The sequence below is a fragment of the Cydia amplana genome, chromosome 1 (assembly GCF_948474715.1).
Source record: "Cydia amplana chromosome 1, ilCydAmpl1.1, whole genome shotgun sequence".
In the NCBI taxonomy this organism is placed as follows: domain Eukaryota; kingdom Metazoa; phylum Arthropoda; class Insecta; order Lepidoptera; family Tortricidae; genus Cydia; species Cydia amplana.
The window spans coordinates 23,094,850-23,114,674 of NC_086069.1; the positions used below are offsets into that span (position 1 = coordinate 23,094,850).

At 36.8% G+C, this 19,825-nt stretch overlaps 2 protein-coding genes across 2 annotated transcripts; one reads left to right on the forward strand and one right to left on the reverse strand.

Moving 5' to 3' along the window:
* The first annotated feature begins 1,491 nt into the window (after positions 1-1,491).
* On the forward strand, positions 1,492-16,625 carry LOC134651585 (acyl-CoA Delta(11) desaturase). Its single transcript, XM_063506694.1, has 6 exons — positions 1,492-1,725; positions 8,510-8,882; positions 9,952-10,082; positions 11,732-11,937; positions 14,862-15,047; positions 16,373-16,625. Exons 1-6 carry the CDS (start codon positions 1,717-1,719, stop codon positions 16,602-16,604), a joined length of 1,137 nt encoding a protein of 378 aa, XP_063362764.1. The 5' UTR covers positions 1,492-1,716; the 3' UTR covers positions 16,605-16,625.
* A 1,374-nt stretch (positions 16,626-17,999) lies between these two features.
* On the reverse strand, positions 18,000-19,736 carry LOC134654004 (uncharacterized). Its single transcript, XM_063509376.1, has 3 exons — positions 19,481-19,736; positions 19,068-19,177; positions 18,000-18,722 (listed from the first exon to the last, which is right to left on the reverse strand). The coding sequence occupies exons 1-3, from the start codon at positions 19,545-19,547 to the stop codon at positions 18,171-18,173; spliced, it is 729 nt and encodes a 242-aa protein (XP_063365446.1). The 5' UTR covers positions 19,548-19,736; the 3' UTR covers positions 18,000-18,170.
* Between the last annotated feature and the right edge of the window lie 89 nt (positions 19,737-19,825).

A 19,825-nucleotide genomic window follows, 5' to 3' on the forward strand; every position in this document is an offset into this window, starting at 1 on the left:
CAACTAAACTTTAAAAAAATAGATACTTTGGAACAATAACTGAAAGTCATTTCTTCTCCTCAAGGTACCTTTTAACCTGGCCATAGGGTATGTATAAATAATAATTTAGAAATCCTTGAATATATTAGATGTTAAGTCCTTTTATTGAATTTACCTACCCGGGAGCAAAGTAGGACCATTTTACGGTATTTTAAGCTAAACATAACAAAATAGACAAAACAATCGTTTTATTCGTTTGGGAGCAATATGACGAATGCCATAGCAGATTGTCAAAGCTGCCTATAATAAATAGGTATCCTTCTAGCGATAGCGGTTCGCCAAAAAACGCTGCAAATGGTGTTAAAAGGTATGAAAATCGGTACGATTGATCTTTAGGACATATGAAACAATTTGACCCGAAGCACCAACAAATAAAAAAAACGAGAGGAGTTATGAGGTCATCTCTTTTTTTGGAATGAAAAAAAATTGTTTATAAACCTATAGTGTGTGGTATTTAACGAAAGGTCTTTCTGAGTCGATTCCAAAAATATATATCATCATTACATTTGAGTCTTTTTTTTTAAATTATAATAAAAATATTTTTCAAAACATACCAAGTTTGGGCTTCTCCAGATACAATACCGTTTAATATTTTTTTGTGAAATATACCTCAAATTATACCTAATATCCTCATATCTAACGCAAATAAAGCAATTTTTAAAATATTTACATTTAGTTTTTTTTTTCAATTTTACAAAGTGTGTTCTATGAATCTCTCAATTTGCACTTTTTGCGCTGGGCCCTTTTTTGAGGTGGGGAAAAAATGATAAACTCGAGACAGCGTAAGGCGATCACGTGACCACACGTGAGTGAGTGAGTGAGTGAGTGGTTTAAATGGCCACTCATTTAGATGGCATTTAAACCAATAAAGAAAAACTCAATGACATTACATGAAAAATTAAGGTTCTAATCTTGTACGGGCTGAAATACGAGGATCTCACAGTTACATTCTAACTTTATAATCTTTATATCACTCAAATATAATTCAATAAAGCTACATCTTGATGAAATCGCTAATAAAAGTGAACTCTAGTACTGGTGAATAAAACTCAAAATATCATGACCAAATATATTTAGACTTTACAATTTCTATTCGAATTTTAAACAATTAACGCTACAAATTTAAGCTACTGGACAGCAATTTCGGAACTAAAGTTTTTCAATAGAAAGGAGGATGGGTCAATTATACATAGTGCTGCAGACATTTTGGACTAGTCATTGAGTTTTCACTTCTGTCGGCGCTCCCGGAGTGCAACCCGTTGTTTCTTTTTTATTTGTTGGTGCTTCGGGTCAAATTGTTTCAAATGTCCTAAAGATCAATCGTACCGATTTTCATACCTTTAACATCATTTGCAGCATTTTACTGAATTTCTCGGTGTACCGCCAGCGCTATTCGCTTTATGTCGAATAAAAAGATTTGCAGTTTTGGCAGACGCGTATCTCTTCTCTTGCACAATCGACTATTATCGGAATTTTCGAAATAAGTTAATTCCTCATGAATGAGGCATGGTCGAACGTGCTGATGCACCGTCAGAGACACGTCGAGTCTCGTGTATCATAAACAAACGTGCTTCGGAGTGCAACGTTGCAGATCTTCAGGCAGACCAGTCCGCGTCCGGCTGCCGACTACATGTGAAGTGCGAATGGACAAAAATGTGCAAGTGATTGTTTTAATACATGAAACAGGTAAGAAAGTGATGTTACAATATTTTAACCAGGATTTTAGAGATTATTGATTGGTTGGTGGGGTTTCACTTTTGTTTATTTATTAATAGTTGTTTAACATGTTTGAGGGTAGTTAACGGTCGACTTTGTTACCCGTTCCATTATAATAAAAACGCAACACGTGCGCAACACCCATTAGTGTCTAAGTGGGAAAACAAACTACTTTGAGCCATTTTCTCGAACGAGGGTCATTATAAAAGACTACTGTTACGGAATACCTAGATAAAGTTAATAATAGATAAAGTTACACAGTGTCCCTAAGTCTTCATAAGTAGGTACCTATAGCTAAGTGTTAGAACTCTCTGTTTATATTTTCCTAGAAACTAAAGCAATCATTTAATGTAGGTACTTAGGAATATTTTTCTTTAATTGGTGTTATGACGGGTAGTATCCTGAATTATTAGCATGCCGTTTAGGTTCAAAATATAAGTAATAGATGTCTAAAAATGTTTAAGACTCCACCGCCACCATACCAAGGTGTTCATTTAATACCTTTAAACGAGCAATTCTTGTATATATATATATATATATTTATTTATTTACTTATTTATATATATATTTCGGGGATCTCGGAAATGGCTCTAACGATTTCGATGAAATTTGCTATATGGGGGCTTTCGGGGGCGAAAAATCGATCTAGCTAATAGGTCTTATATCTGGGGAAACGCGCATTTTTAAGTTTTTATATGTGTTCCGAGCAAAGCTCGGTCGCCCAGATATTTACTGTAATAAGACCAGAGATGTGAAAAATACTTTATAAAAAGTATTTAAATACAAAATACAAATACTTCCTTGATATACTATTTCAAATGCAAAATACAAAATAGTTTTTGAATTTGTATTTAAAATACAAAATACAAAATAGGTATTTTCAAAATACTTTTTAAAAATACAAATACTTTGCGATAAAAGGTACTCTGAATAGTGAATACCTAGTCTGAATTAAAAAGTATTACTCAGAATATCCGAATTGAAAAGACTCTCTTCATTCTTTGAAAACAGTGTGTCAATCAGTCCTCTATCTAAAGTGCAAATTTCTAGTTGTTTGCTCATATTAACCGGAGGGATGGATGGATGATGGTTTATAACGGACAATTTTTAAAAGCATTAATTTAGATTTGTAATGTTTTACAGCTAGTATAATGCCTCTGGTTAGTGTGATGAAAACGTCTCGTTTGTGCAGAAAAGTTTCATCAGGGCAGAAAAGTTTGTTCTCCTCTCGTACCTTGAAACCCTCGCAACACTCAAGATTCCACTTTTTTAACCACTCGCTACGCTTGTGGTCATGTGCGACGTTACTAAACAGATTCAACAGTATGAGAGAGTTGCCAGGATTGTAACATCAGAAGAGATTGTAACTCCTACCTACATTACCTACTATAAAGTATTTTGTATTTTGAAAATAGAAAATAGGTCCCAAAAACTATTTCAAATAAAATACAAAATAGTTTTCTTCAAAAGGTATTTAAATACAAAATACAAAATAGGTATTTTGCATTTAGTATTTGCATTTTAAATACAAGTATTTCAAATAAGTCACATCTCTGATTAAGACAATATAAGATGACTCACGTTAGACCGAGCCGTGTCCGGGCCGAAGCTTCCGGAGCTTCGTTTTCTATTGAAAGCATCACGCGATGATCTGTCATCAGAAAAGTAAGTGCCGGAAGCCCCGGCCCGGTCACGGCCCGGTCTAACGTGTGTCATCCTTAAGGAAGCCTTACATGACTAGGTATAATAACATTAAAAATTTTAAACCCTTGTGAACAGAAGCAACATGTTTTTCGATGTATGTCAAGCAAAAGCGCAACTGCCGGTCATGAAGAGGACGCTTCGAATAAAATCCGAGCTCGGAACGTATTTTCATTGCCCTCTGGATGTAATGAGTAAAAATAGTAAAATCCACCAATGAAATGAAAGCTTCAAAGGGCTAAAACTAATAATCCTTACTCGTGTAGACTTATAAGCGAACGCCTCTTTTTTTATTAGATAGAAGCTTCCGCTCGTAATACGTATGTTTATATTATCTCAACTGCCCGTTATTATGCGCTCTGGGTTGGGCTTGCCTCCTTAGGTGGTTCCGTCATTATGTAACCATTGATTAAGTTGCGCGGATCGAAACGCCTTTACTAAATATCTCCTTATTCTATGCCTAAATGATAAACCGCATTCCATACTACACCACAATCAACGTGAAATGAACTCACCGTGCTCCAGCTCTGGCGTGTAAATGATGGCCTGATGCCAGCCCCTCCACACCGCGTACTCCAAAACGAGGGGAAAGGATGCAAGCGCCGACGCGGGGCAACGCGCCTGGACTCCTATGCACCAGAGGGTACATAACACGAGGCCCACTATTACCCACCGCATCTATGACAAAGATCACCGGGGTTTTTTAAGAGGTTGATTCTAAATTTCGAATTTTTATACGGGATGGGTTTTGTAAATGGCCAGTAAGGGCCGCTACCAGATGGTTCTGCTTTGCAAGAATGGTCTTAGGTCTTATGAGATCTCTAACTTTTTAATTAAAAGCAATTGGCGTTTACATATTTTGATAAAAAATATCGTATATATCGATATCGTAGTATATGAGTTATGACTATATTGGTTATATAATGTAGGTACATAATATTATATCTTGCCATTAGATAGTAAATGCTTGAAATTCACCAAGCCTCACTTTGCAAACCGCTAGTTCAAAGATCGAGGTGAACAGGGTGAACTATCTATTATTTTACTTACTGGACGAACAACTTACCTCTAAGCCGGCAGTAGTGTAATTAAATCAAACATAGGTATTTACGCTTCAGGCTCCAGTATTATTCGGATTGAACAAAGGGTGTGCCGGCGTTGTTCGAATAACTGAATAGCCCCGAGTGCTTTACAACTTTAATGAATACACAACTTTGGGAACAAATCAAATTATCGGCCTTCACCATTGGAGGGCTGCGTCACTTTTTCTTTAATATATGACATCTATTTCAGTTTATAGTTTGGGTAATGAATATTTATGATTAATGTATTTTTTCTACTCCAGCACTTAAATGTGTCAATTAAATGACTGACAGTGATATCTAAAGCAATGTCATTTGAATGCTTTGTCTATAGGCTCATAAGATGACTGCTAGCAGTTATCTTATGAGTATAATACAACTGCTTTATTTTTTTTAAAGATACAAGTTCCGATCATCTTGATTGAAAGAGGTATGTTTTCATTTACAATAATAACTCTTTTTTTTTTTTTAATAATAACTCTTTTTTTTTTAAATAATAACCCAATTTTTTTTAAATAATAACTCTTTTTTTTAATAATAACTCTTTTTATATATATATATATATAGTTTTTTTTTTTTTTTGCTGCAGCTGTCATAGAAAAAGTAATGTATGCAACAGCTCATAATTGGTTCTTAAAATTCTCGGGTCTTTTTTTACAAAACTCGACTACGTCTCGTTTTGTAACTTCGACCCTTGAATTTTAAGAACCCTTATTATATCACTGTTGCATAAACTACTATTTTAAATCCCGGCAATATTGGCGATGAATATAATATTTAGGCCATACTTTAACGCAGTGGTCGGCAACCTTTTAGCAGCCAAGGGCCACATAGTAGGTAACGAAGTTGACGCGGGCCGCACTTTGTTAATATTGATGACTAGACTAGACATTGTCGTTTGTCAATATTACATACAAAATAGACAGGGAGGCTCGCGGGCCGCAAGTGACAGATTCACGGGCCGCATGCGGCCCGCGGGCCGCGGGTTGCCGACCGCTGCTTTAACGTAACCATGTTTTAAACGTCAAACTTCTATGAAATTATGACGTATAAATAACACTTGCACTGCGTGTGCTAACAAAATCGTTGCAGACTTTTCTTGGCCTAACTCTAGTGTTTTATGTTACTGCTTCATAATGAAAGGCATTAAAATACGTGTAAAGTATGGGTTTATGAAACGAACGAAGTGAGTGAGAGACTAATTATGTACCTACTGTTACATACACTATTTATCTAAAGTCTATTTTTTTATTCGGTAGACTAAAATGACATTTTATAGTATGAAATTACATTTTATGTTCATACTAAGAACTGTCATTTCAGTCTACCGAATAAAAAAATAGACTACACACAAATTAAAAGCTTTCTATTACGTGTTCCTGGAATCGACGGAGGAGCATCGTTTCTCTGTCACGGAGCTTGCACGAAACGAAGACCAAAAATTGCCAATCGGGGAAAATAATTCGTGCACTAGCGAATTTTGGCATAGTTATAGGGAATGGTGTACTAAATAATAATGAATAGATAATAAAATAAAAATAAAATAAAAATAAATAATAAAATTTTCGCAGATAAGAAATTTGTTGTAACAAAAGAGTTTATTTTTATGCTGCTCGTAATTTTCGGTTTTTGAGCGTAGGTATCATAGAAGGTTGTGTAGAGAAAAGCATTACATTGGTTACACTAAATCTAAATATATGTGACGTTATCTATGAAAAGGGACCTTATTGTCGATGGCGCTTCCGACATTATTAACGATGCTCCGATATAAATAAAACCCCCGGCGCCGCAGTGTGGCGTAAGCGCCATCGACAATAAGGTCCATTTTCATAGATAATGCCCCATATCATATTTCTCATTAGGTGATATACATAGCGGCGTTATCAGTGTTATCACGAGCTGCCAGATCATAAAGTTGACAAATATTTTATTCCTCATCAATCTAGCTTCTATTCATTGGTTTATAATTAAGTTCATGGCGTGAATGTAAGGATAGGTATGTCAGGTTCAGTCGTGACAGTCTACCAATCCATTTATTACCTACTTGAATCAATTAATAAAATAAAGGTCGCGTGTGGTCTCTTACAATACAAATATAGGTATGACTGAGTAACATATAAATACATATAGGTACGTACAGTCGAATTGAGATATGTAGGTATATTGAAAACGACTAGGTATAAAAAAATTCAGTGCCTTGGAAACGAATCTAAAAAAAACGAGAAAAAAAATATTTAGTACTGAAAATCCTCAGTTATAACTTGTTTTCGTCAATACATTCGGAAAACTGCTCTTTGCTATAGGTAACGAATTTTCACCTTACTGTTTTACTAAACACACTCTAAAAACTTGTTTTAAAACGTCAAAAAACGGGGTTTCACGGTGACATAGGTACCGTAAAATGGGGTGAGTAGGTGCAAAACTGACATTCAAACCTCGATAACATTTTATTTTTACACATGCAAACTGAATGGTGTAAGTATATAATAAGTGTTCCGGACGTTTGTATTTTAGTTTTTATTTTATTTTGGGTAGTTCCATTTCATAACTTTGACGATAAACAGGAAATCTCACCTCACCCCGTAGTCTCTCGTATTTGGGGTGAGTTGGGTTTTCATACAAAGGTGATTTTGGAAGATTGTTGGATCGATTTTTTTTATGAGTATTACTATAGCTCCATTTTAAATTGGAATACATTATTTTTGTAGCAGGAGCCTTAAAAATCCATCTCACCCCCCTTTCATCCCTTCTCTCCCCATTCATAACCCAGCTCTCCCCGCGAACCCTACTCACCCCATTTTACGGTATATAAATATTTTTTAAATATTAATCCAGCTTACATTTCTTTTCTTGATTTATTTTTCGCTTTAGTCCTATGATGTGGGGTGACGTGTCGTTGAATAGATCTATTCAACGACACGCCATTCTAAAATGAATAGGGGTATTAAAAAATCCCACTACTTTTGTTTACGAAAATGATGCCAAACTACCCTAATAGCTACATCGTTAATCTTTCCCTTTTTGACCGGTAACCGGGGGCAGATCGCGTAGCCAGGGAGCTAGGGACCTTGATTACCTTAGCACACTCAACGCTGAGCTACAGTCGTAGCGCTACGTCGTAGCCGATAACATGGATTTCCCGGTATTTAGCGAAAATGCTTGCCTAGAGGCAAAATGTCAACGAGGCGTGATTCGCGCTGAATGGGTTAGTTTAGTTATAGCGATAGAGTGCAATATGTGACCCACCCTAAACGAGTATCTAAGTACTATATAGACACATGTCTTTAGCTAGTGTCTATTTAAAATATCAACAAGGGATAAGTAGATAAATCTAGTTAAAAGTCAATTCCACTTTTCAGTTTTTTTTTTTCAGGTGTCTAAATATCAAACTTAAAACGGCACCTGAAGATGTCGATTTATATTGCTGAAATTTTGTAGAAAAACATTTGTAACCGTTGGTGACACATGATGACACAGGCAGCAATAAAAAATGAATAAAACTGTTTTTCGCTCCACCCAGAGTGCAAGTCCGTGTCGCAATTGACCGGTTTTTATACAGTCATTATAAATGAATACATATACATATATTGGTTTAAGCCTACATTAATAAGTACATATTAATATCTCGGTGACAAGATGACAGTGGGGAAACGGGGAACACAGGAATAATTTTATATTTATAATGTTTTTTGATTATGAACTATACTGAGTTAGTAGCAAAATTTACCCTAAGGCTGGTCAATTCTGATTCAAAGGTTGTAAAATGTACACTGTCAGCCACGTTCAGATAATTGGGGAATATTTCCTTTTTCTAATGTTATCTCTCCTGTACGGTACCTACTTAAGCTCGGGACCGTGGAAATTACTTTTTTGTCAGGGTTTTTTTTTTCAGAATATACATATAAATATATTATGTAAATATATACAGAATAATCTATTGAGTTAATATTTAAGTATTTTTCTATTTACAGATCCACATAATGTCTCCGGCGACGAAAACGAACACAACTCATTTAGAACCACCCGAATTCGTGAAAAATCTTACACAATGCAGAGTTTGCCATGTAATACATAAGTCTATTGATGGGATCGAGTGCGATAACAACAATAATAATGTAGAAACTACAGATACACTAATAAATGAGCACTTCGGCTCCGAGAAATGTTTAAGAAGAATACCGGAACTCTCCTGGCTCCGAGGATGGGAGCAACGGATGGGTTTCGAAACTGAACTTATCTGGTTGAACATTATATCCATATCCTTGTTACATGTCATCACAGTTGTATGGTTCGCTTACAATTTAATGATCGGTCACTTCCCGAAGTGGCAAAGTGCAGTCTATGGTGAGTAAAAAGATTTTTCACCTCAGCAGCCCGAACAAGGGTACTTTGCTACTTAAAAACAGTGAGCAAAATCGCATTTTGCTCACTGAATGAGACAAAATGAGCAAAATGCGATTTTGCTCACTCAGTGAGCAAAGTACCCCTGTTCGAACTGCTGAGGTGAAAACTTAATTGTTGGTATATCTTAAGAAAACATGAGTGAATAGGTAAGTGATGAAGAAGGAATACATTTTCGGATTCTCTAATATGTTCTCACTGCTGAGATGAAAAGTTTTGTGAACTACACGAGATCAAAGTTATTTACATCTCGTGCGCTTTTGAGTCCCTTACTACGCTCAAGATTCTAAATTAGATTCACGAGCGTAGCGAGTATAATATAATGTAATATAATATAATATAATGATAGTATAGAATCTTTCGCTTGCACGGGACTCAATATAAGCACTCGAAGAAATATCAAACTTTGATCTCTTGTTGTACAAATAACTATTTTAAAGTGCGATAAAAGTACCTATAGTACTTACTCCACAGTATTCATCTCTGCCGTTAAATACGATTGCGACATTTGGCAAGTGGGGCCACAGTATTGAACACTGTAATATAAATCCCTCCATCATCATACCTCCCTCGAGAACTCAACCGAACCGAAATTTCGGAGAAAGCTCATTCGAGAGGAGTTCGTATATAAATTGAAGCGAATTTATCTGAAGCGACAACGCAAATTGCTGCTATTTTAAGTACGAGTATTAGATTCTGAATCGGATGGACTCCGTCAGCCGTGTCAGTTATTGGATAGGCTATTAATAGTAGTAGTAATAGTAATCACTTTATTGTACGCAACACAGATTTACATAAAATTTACAGAAATAAAGGTACAAAGGCGAACTTATGCCTATAAGGGATCGCTTCCAAAAGGCATAACGACATAAGGGATTTCTTCTTCTATAAGGGCTATTCGTTTATTAGTTCAAATAACTTTCAAAAAAAGGTGGTTTCTCAGTTACTTAATTAGAATGTTTTTGTAGATCAAAGTAGAGCTGAATTTATACATAATTTGTGTCAATTTCAGGTTACTTCGTAGGCAACGTGGCCGGGTTCGGCGTAACGGCCGGCGTGCACCGGTATTGGTGTCATCGCTCCTACAAAGCCACGCTGCCATTGCAGTGGATCCTCATTATATGTTACTCTGTGGCCGGACAGGTAAACATAGGGGCCTCCCTAAGGCTCATATGGTGGAAATATTCGCTGTCCTCGGGTGTGGCCTCAGTAGCTCAGTTGGCAGAGCATGGACTAGTGATCCAGTGTCTCTGGTTTGAGCCCCGCCTGAGACAGTGAATTTTTCTACGTACTTTTAATTTATTTCTAAGCTTAATAGCATCGTTTGCAGACGTTTCTGCTTAATACAAAATTAATTTAGTCTACAGGTTTTTTCGTATTCATCTCCTGTCTTTTTTTTGTCACGAGATTAACCTTTGTAGACAAACAAGTAGGGTAATTCCGGGGTAGTTGGCCATAGTTTTTTAGGACATGTAATTAAAGAAATATTTACTTCTTCATAAACTTTGATTAATTGACTTTCGAAAATGAAAGAAACAAAAAATATTTCTATTGCGAACAGCTTGAAAAAATGTTTCAATTTTTTTTTACAATTGGTCATCTCTCCCGAGGTATCCGGGAGTGATGATCATACCATTACAGGAGAGATGGCCATAACATAACTCTTCATTTAAGTATAATTTATTTTTCATTTTTATTTCCCAAGTCCCTTTTCTTCTCAAAACCCCGTTTAGGCCACCTAATACCAGCAAACAGCGCACTCAACGCAATTACGGAGGAGAAAAGGCACGTGATATTTTTTCCCACACCTGCAATAGTTATCTTTCTGAATGAACTCCATTTTCCTTTTTTAATCGTTATCATGCATAGGGGGACGTTGTCACTGATATCTGATAACCTTTGGGATACCTAATTCGTGATAGATACATCTTCATCACTGTGTGCCTTCACGGCCATATGGCCATAATACCCTAAATTGAACTGGCCATCTCTCCTTTTCGTCCGGGAGAGAAGACCACGCCTAAAATCAAAACAAGTTGAGACTCGAGCTTCATTCTTATTTAGGTTAGAACGTAACTGCAACCGTATACTTTGCACCAAAAGCAAATAACACCATTAGAATAAGACACTAGCATCACCACCATGTAAAATATGAACCCTCTAAGAAATATTTGCATTAGTCAAAACAATCAACAAGGATTTTACGTACTTTAACAAGTTTTTCCCCCAAAATTTTGGCCATATCTTTGCTCCCAAGCATGACGTGAAGCGGACTAAACAAGAACTAGCGACATCTAGCCATCAAAACCATGAAATATTTGGATGGGCAATCTCCCCCTTATGGCCATCTACCCCGGAATTACCCTAAAATAAATAACTTGATCTGATGGATAACAATTTTTAAAATTTTCATACTAAATAAATACTAAGTAGGTAGGTACTTAAATCTCGCGACAAGCTTTTATATCATATAAATTACGTAAGTAATGACGTTAAAACTTGATAGTAAAATTTTTAAAGCAAAAGTTTATTTTATTCTTTTTAGCGCATTTAAATAAAAGCTTGTTTTAAGTTAAGTTTTTTTTACATTTAATTTATTACCATTTATTAAGCAATTTAGGTTAAAAAGTTAAAAACAACACAACTTTCCCTCCCTCTTTCTGCATTTTTTTTATAACCAGAATAATAAAATTAGTACAATTTAGCTTCAAGGAGGCTCAAACTCACTACCTTGGCTATTTTAGCGCTTGAAAGGGCTAACCCATTTACCTAAATGAATGTAATGTCGGCAGAACCCCATCCCCGACTGGGTGCGCGACCACCGCGTGCACCACAAGTTCTCGGAGACGTCAGCGGACCCGCACGACGCGCGGCGCGGGTTCCTCTTCGCGCACGTCGGGTGGCTCATGATGAGGAAGCACCCGGACGTCGTCCGCGAGGGGCGCAAGATCGACATGAGTGACGTCACCCAAGACCCGCTTGTGCAGTTTCATACGAAGTAAGTTCATTGGTAGGAACCAATAGGAATACAAGATATCGCAATCAGTACGTACGGGGCAAATTAAGCCCAATGATAGCGATACATAGCGATATGACCCGAAATACTGAATTGTGTTCAGCGAAAATTAATATGTAGTTTCAGAAAATCATTGAGTTTTGCCTCCATAATTTGATAAAAATATATAGAGTAGGTATATTCTTATTCTGTATCCGAACAATAATTTTGTAAGGGAATTAGTTAATAAGAAACTCCTAGCCTAGAGGTATATGTAAGTATGTAGGTACCTGCGTACAAACGTAGTGGCTACCTTTATTATCTTTTTTGCTCATATCGGCTTACTTATATGTAATGAGGTAATGACTAATGAATGAAAGTTTTCTCGACTAAAGAAACTATTATCCATACCGTCACCCTTGAATTGTTCCACACAAAGAAAGTTCAATCAAAAATGGACACCCAAAGGGAAATAGGACGACTTGACGAATCAATTAGGAACTAATGATGGCGTCGGTGCTGAAATCAACTACTTAATTCCTCATTTGTACCTGTCACGTCCGAACTTCGCCCGGAAACAAATACTGAATGGATAAATCGTAATCAGAAGTAATCAACAAATATTTCGTTGCAGTATACCAACCTAGGTACGCTTTGGTGAGTGCATTTGAGCTATGCGCTTCGCTATTTCGAGCAAAGCACTGATATAGGTATTCTGCCGGAACCCAGATCAAGTTACCTACAGGGGGCCGATTTTTGAATTTCGATAGCTCGATTTCGTCACTCGAAAATCGGAGGAAAACGGCGAAATGCTGATTTTTGAAATACGAGCGATAGAAATTGGTATTAACCACTCGTTTTCAATTCTATTAGTAGAATTTACATGGCTAGTAGTGGAGATATTACTGAACGAAATACACGAAATCCAGCGGTCGAATTTCAAAAATCGGCCCCCAGGTCGGCAGTTAAACTAACAAACAAAGATTAGGTACATGTAGGAACTAGGAAGTGTTGATGTTGATATTTATTTTATACACATAGAGTTTAAGTACAGCTTATTAGGTACCTATACGCCAAAACTTCATCTAAGTATGTAACTTAAATTAAGACTGCCATTTTTTTGTTAACACATCCCAGGTAGCATTTATACGTCATTATGACGTCCGTTTACGGTACTGCTCGACGTAAGAGACGTCATTTCTTGACGTCGGGGGGTCCCAGCAGATGACGTCAATTTGTCACAGCCTCAAGACGTCAGTTTACAGACGTAATACTGACGTCATATACTGACTTCATAGGGACGTTACTGGGCCGTACATATTAGGGCAGCCACTGACGTTGGAGTGACGTCATATACTGGATTCATAGGGACGTTACTGGGCCGTACGTATTAGGGCAGCCAAGAAATTGGAGTAACGCGCTCTGCTGTCGAATCCTAGGACCGAATAGCCAACTATCCGGTTCGAAGGACCATGTACGAGGTTCAAAAATAACACTGTATAAAACTACCACTTCATTTACTATTTACACTACTGTACACTGTACAACACTCACTAATGCTTTTGAATTGACGACCTATGGTTCCTCGAACCTTATATATAAGCCCGGAAAAATCTTAACACCGCGTTGTAGAACAGACGCGTTGGGAACAAAGCGCCATCTCTTGACTTATTTGGTAATAAATTTTCTATAACAACAAAATTTTACATTTGCTAAATTGTGAATTTTAATGCAAAATATTACAAACATGTTATTCCAAATAATTTTACAAATATTTTAGAGTTAATTGCCAACAAAAATAACCATAATCTATAAATGAATTATGTGAAAGGTACGTCCTGATAGTGACTCCAAATAGACGTCACTGAAACGTCATGTTTGTGACCAAAAATGTACATCCTGACAGTGACCCCAAATAGACGTCAGTGAAACGTCAACTTTAGACTAAAATGGTACGTCCTGATAGTGACCCCAAATAGACGTCAGTGAAACGTCGTATTTGTGACCAAAAAGGTACGTCCTGATAGTGACCCCAAATACACGTAAGTGAAACGTCAACTTTGTGACTAAAATAGTACGTCCTGATAGTGACCCCAAATAGACGTCAGTGATACGTCGTATTTGTGAACAAAAAGGTACGTCCTGATAGTGACCCCAAATAGACGTCACTGAAACGTCTTGTTTGTGACCAAAAAGGTACGTCCTGATAGTGACCCCTAATAGACGTCAGTGAAACGTCAACTTTGTGACTAAAATAGTACGTCCTGATAGTGACCCTAAATAGACGTCATTAAAACGTCAATTTTGTGACAAAAAGGTACGTCCTGATAGTGACCCCAAATGGACGTCAGTAAAACGTCTATTCTCGACGAATAAATGACCGACCTTATTATGACCTATAAATGACGTCGCCTGTGCGTCGCTGACGTCAATTTGCTACCTGGGATTGAAATCAATTAAATTAAGATTAATTACAGTTCTTAACTTTGTACCTACTTACTTTTTTGCAATTCACCATTCGTTCTAGCGACGCCTTTTTTATATGCGCATTTAATAAACGGTTTATTTCTACAAGCTTTGCTTAGTTTAAGATAGGTATAGATTTATTTATGATACTTATTTAAGATAGTATTTTATTATTAGGTACTCTTAAACATTTTAATTCGACAATTTTAGTTACCTACAACTCCTACAAGTTAAGGATGACTCACGCTAGACCAGGCTGGTCCGGACCGCGAGGCGTCCGACATGTCATTTCCATAGAAAAGACCATCCTTTAGAGTTAATAAAAGTACCTAGACATAATATGGTAGCCACGTCGCATTTCATTATTTGAGTCAAATGGCCTTAAACCTTTTTGTTGTAAGTACAGACATTTAGGGCCGTCAGTAAATGTTAAATTTGTCCGACGAATCTCTTTGTTCCAGACACTTCAAGTTGTTTAAGACAGCGTTCTGCTTCGTACTGCCGACGCTGGTGCCCGTGTGGGGCTGGGCCGAGAGCTGGGAGTACGCGATCCTCTCGCAGGTCTTTCTGCGTTACATGATGAGCCTGAACTTCACGTGGGCGGTTAACAGCTTCGCGCACCTGTGGGGCAATAAGCCTTACGACCCGTGAGTATAACCACAGATTATATAATAGTTCTTGTATAACGCTGTGAACGCCAGGCCTATCGTTCACGGCACGTCATCGTGAACCTTGTTGGAATGCACGAAGGTTGACATTGGTCTGTAGCCGCGTCAGTTGACACTTTGGCTATCAAAGGGGTAATGCCTGCTAAGGCCCGCTTGCACCACTCCGGGGTTAACCGGTTAAACCTGGAGTTACCATGGTTACCAGTACAATTTTACACTGGGTTAACGGTTTTTCCGCTTAATCCCACTAATAGTGGGATGGTGCAAGTGGGCCTAACCCGTTATTAAGCAATATATTTAATCAATTCACTGTCAATAGTAACATATTTGTCATATAACACTTTAAACTCTCGCGTGTTGTACACATTTAATATTTGTCATTTCTAGTATCATTACTTTGACATAACTCAAATACTGAAGCAAGATATTAAAATAACTTCATTTCTTACCGTCATTCCTTCATGCCAATCACTACACTATCACTAAAAATGTCATTTTTTCAAAGTAATGTCATTATTCATGATAGTGTCGGGCCCATAATAGGTATGTACAAGACATCTGACGATTCACGTCACTGAGAGTAGTGACAGTAGACTAGGTAGGTAGGTATGTACATTACTATTTATTAGGTACCTACGTGTAGGTGATGTAGGTATCGGTATAAATTAAAAATAGGTAGGGGAGACAGTCCCGACATGACAGTCAAGCAGAAACAACGTCAATTTTGAGACATCTATCTATAACTGCTATGGAGCTGGAAAAAACGATGTTTAGTAACGTCTCACCGTCCACTGGTCCCTCAATGATTATGCATCCTTGCCCAAGACGATTATAAATACCGCAAAATTGACGTTATTTCACCTTACCTCTGAGTTAACTCACCTCGGGTCTCCCCTACCTATCTAAAAAAAATAGTTCTAAGATGAACATAGGTTGTTGTAGTATAAAATACTTGGAGGATATAATCAAACGGAGACGCCATGTCTGTAATTTTCTGTACAAAACAGTCTACCGATTTTTGCGGGGAAGGGGAACGTCAAATGTATGCGTAACGTAAAAATAGCCATGTCAGATAAACGTCAGTCCATACATTGTGTTTGACCGTTGGCCGCCTATTTTCGACAGAGGGGAAAGCCCGTTAATGGCTACTCCGTTTAGTTGTATCCTCCAAGATAAAATAGTATTAAATGCAATTCAGTAATGCCCGCAGCATATAGCATTTAACAAGCAATATTGCACCTATTGAAATTTTAGCGTTTTAGGTGCCATGCTTTATTTATTTAAGTTTAAAAATAAATATCTAGGAATATCACGCCAGTTGAAAACTGGGGCGTGTCTGCCGTCGCGCTGGGCGAGGGCTGGCACAACTACCACCACACGTTCCCGTGGGACTACAAGGCCGCCGAGCTGGCCTACTCCCTGAACCTCACCACGCTGCTGCTGGACGGCTTCGCGAAGATCGGTTGGGCGCACAACCTCAAACAAGCCTCGCCACAACTTATAAAGGCGGTGGTCGAGAGAAAACACAAACAATAACTAGTGTGCGACCGCTTGCCCATACAAGAGTACACCCCCCCCCCCCCTCAATGTCCGCATAGATTACCTAAGCTGTCCGATCATAATGAAAACGCAACTTAAGTTTTTCTACTTTTATTTGAATTATTTTTTATAAATATACTTACCTATTTATTTTAAACATTCCTTTGTTTCTTTTTAGTGAAATTAAAACTAAATGTATGATCCTGCAAAAAATTTAATAATTATGTATTGTCTACCAATAAATCGTATAGGTACGATCATTTTACATTATTTTGCTTTAAGTAGCAGTTACGCACGTTATTAAAAAGCGTTGGGTTATTCCCACTAGTTACTACCAAGTTGTTACCAGTGGTAACTACAGGGAATTTTTTTCCCACCTTTTACCACTGGTAACTACTGGGAAAATTTATTCCCAGTAGTTACCACCAACTCGGTTTAGTGGTAACTACTGGGAATTTTTATTCCCAGTAGTTACCACCAAAATTTTGTTAGAGTTAAATACTAATAAAAACAGTATAAATAGTAAGAGTATAAATACAGAGTGATTTTGAATTACCTAATAAAATCAGTTAAAAAATAATCTAAGCGGATTATTAAATTTATTCTTACATATATTATAGTTTTTGTACTAGTACCGGTTAAACTATTTAACAATATTTTTGGTCACTTTTAAGGCAGTTTACTAAAATACTAATCGACTAACAATTATTTATTAAATCACTCGATATTTATACTGTTTTTATTAGTATTTAACTTTAACAAAGTTTTGGTGGTAACTACTGGGATTAAAAATTCCCAGTAGTTACCACTAAAGTCTAAACCGAGTTGGTGGTTACTACTGGGAATAATTTTTCCCAGTAGTTACCAGTGGTAAAAGGTGGGAAAAAAATTCCCAGTAGTTACCACTGGTAACAACTTGGTGGTAACTAGTGGGAATAACCCAAAGCGTTTAACAACAGATTGTTTACCTTTTTTCTAATGCTAAAAAAACGAAGTAATAGGTACCGAGGTAAGAGTAGGTATTTAAACTTGTTTATAAGAGTTCCCGATTCCCGATACCTAGTTAAGAACAGTTGCACATGCCATCTTCTCTCAGTAAATAACTCCTACGAACTACTAACGCCTACGAACAAAGAACCAGCCTTGCGGGTTGCTGGCAAATTGGCAATGAATGTCAAATAAAGTGTCATCGAAAATGATATCAAGTAAAGTGTTTACTTACTGATATAATATTATTCTGCATCCTTTTCTAATAATGGTATCATGCCCAATTATAATTTTTATCCATCCAAATATAATCTGACTAAGGACATACACATAGGAGCTACCTTCTGGAGTTACAAACTATTTATTTCTCATCTTTGGTCTGTAAACCTGTAGAATAACAAACCATTTAGCAAATTTTGAACTTTTATTTTCGCAAACTAAGTTCTTTATTATATAAGCTAATAAAATAATAACATATAGGTATTGTATGTCTCTATGCACCACACTTACAACAATTGGGTAAATTAAATTAGTTGCAACTAGCAATAACTATATTGAGGGACCAAAGTTGCAAGTTCAGTCTTCAATTAAAGTGAAAAGTTCCTTTTTAGGCTTTAAACTATTTCCTGCAACAGTTTCATTATTGCACTCCTGGACTGCATTCATTTTCTGCTCTTTTACTGGCCTCATGTTCTCATCTTTGGAAGGTTTACGTTTTAAACTAATCACTTTATTAGAATATACTCCATCTTTATCGTTTGTATCACTGTTGGAGATCTTTCTCTTTTTAGTCTTAGTAATAACAAAATCTAGATCGGAAGAGTCATCGTCAAAACCTGCGTAGACAGGCACAGAGCGTCCGCTTCTTGTTGACCGGACAGGCTGAACTCTGGTCGTTTCCTCCACAATCTGAATTGGAGGAGGCCACACTGTAAAATTAGCAGAGAGTCTAGCTTGGCGGTAGTTGTTTATGGACATCATTTTGATGTAAACAGCCAGGGCCTGGGCCTTCTCGGCCTGCGTGATGTTGCTGGGTAGCACACTCCATGGCATTCTTCTGTCCTTTACATTTAAATACCTCCTCTTCATCTGCTTCCTAGGTGCTGCATCGCATTCCATCACTTCATCCTGTAAGTATACAAGTAGGGTAAAGAGGCCAATGATAAACCAGTAGTTAATTATGTAATTAAATACCTATGACAAAAATATTTACTAAATAAATGCAACTACAGCTGGCATCCTGAATGATTAGTACTGCTTCCTAACAGGGAATTGAAGTGGAGTTTATCAGTAGAAAAATAATTTAAATTGATCAAGTCATAGTATAGCAACTAGATGTTCCTGATTGTAATTGATAATTAGGTAGCTCCAGTTACACAGTAAATTGCTTATTTATGTATACAGGGAAAGCAACTGCTGTGTGACACAGTGTTAGCTAATATGAGGTAGACCAAGCTTGTTTGCCGTTGTCACCTTTTGTCGAGAGATTTCATCCTCCACAGCAGTTGACTTAGAATTTTTCAAAGCTTTTAATAAATCACTCATTTCTTCTTTGCTTAGGTTTTCATCCTCTAATCCAAACTCTGCAAAAATAAAATTGTTAATTTTTAAGTTGTCAATAGGAAATTTGTTTCAACCCCCCCCCCCCCCCCGAGACCCAGAATCAGTTGTTTTAAAAAAATTAAAAAGGATGTCAACGCTAGTTTTTTTTTTTTTCACTAAGAAAATCAATTCTATGAAAATATTAGATGAGTTATATGTACAAAAGGCTTTATATATTATATACCTACAGCATGTTCGAAACAACCCGTCAGATAGTAACAACGCATTTCTGAGGTAGAAAGAATAATCCTACTTTATATTTAGCAAAATGGACGGATGATTACCGGTTAGCTGACTTTTCATATTCTTCATTTCGGAATCGCAACTATCATCTGATGATAGGGCTTCCATTGTTCCTGGTTTTGAAGTTGTTGAAATCCTATTACTTTTTAATGTGGTCGCAATACAATTTAACTTAACAATGAATTCTTAAAAGTAAGGTATATTTTAACTAATGAAATACGTTATACAGTTACCGTATAACAAGTGAAAAGTAGTAAAAACATAATTTTATCAAGCCGCAACTCCTTCGAACGTCAGTGTCAAAACAACAATAAAGGTTAATAACAAACAAACACCCAAAAAACATGCCAATGTGCCATAGCGAGTCAGTGTGAGATAGCAATATA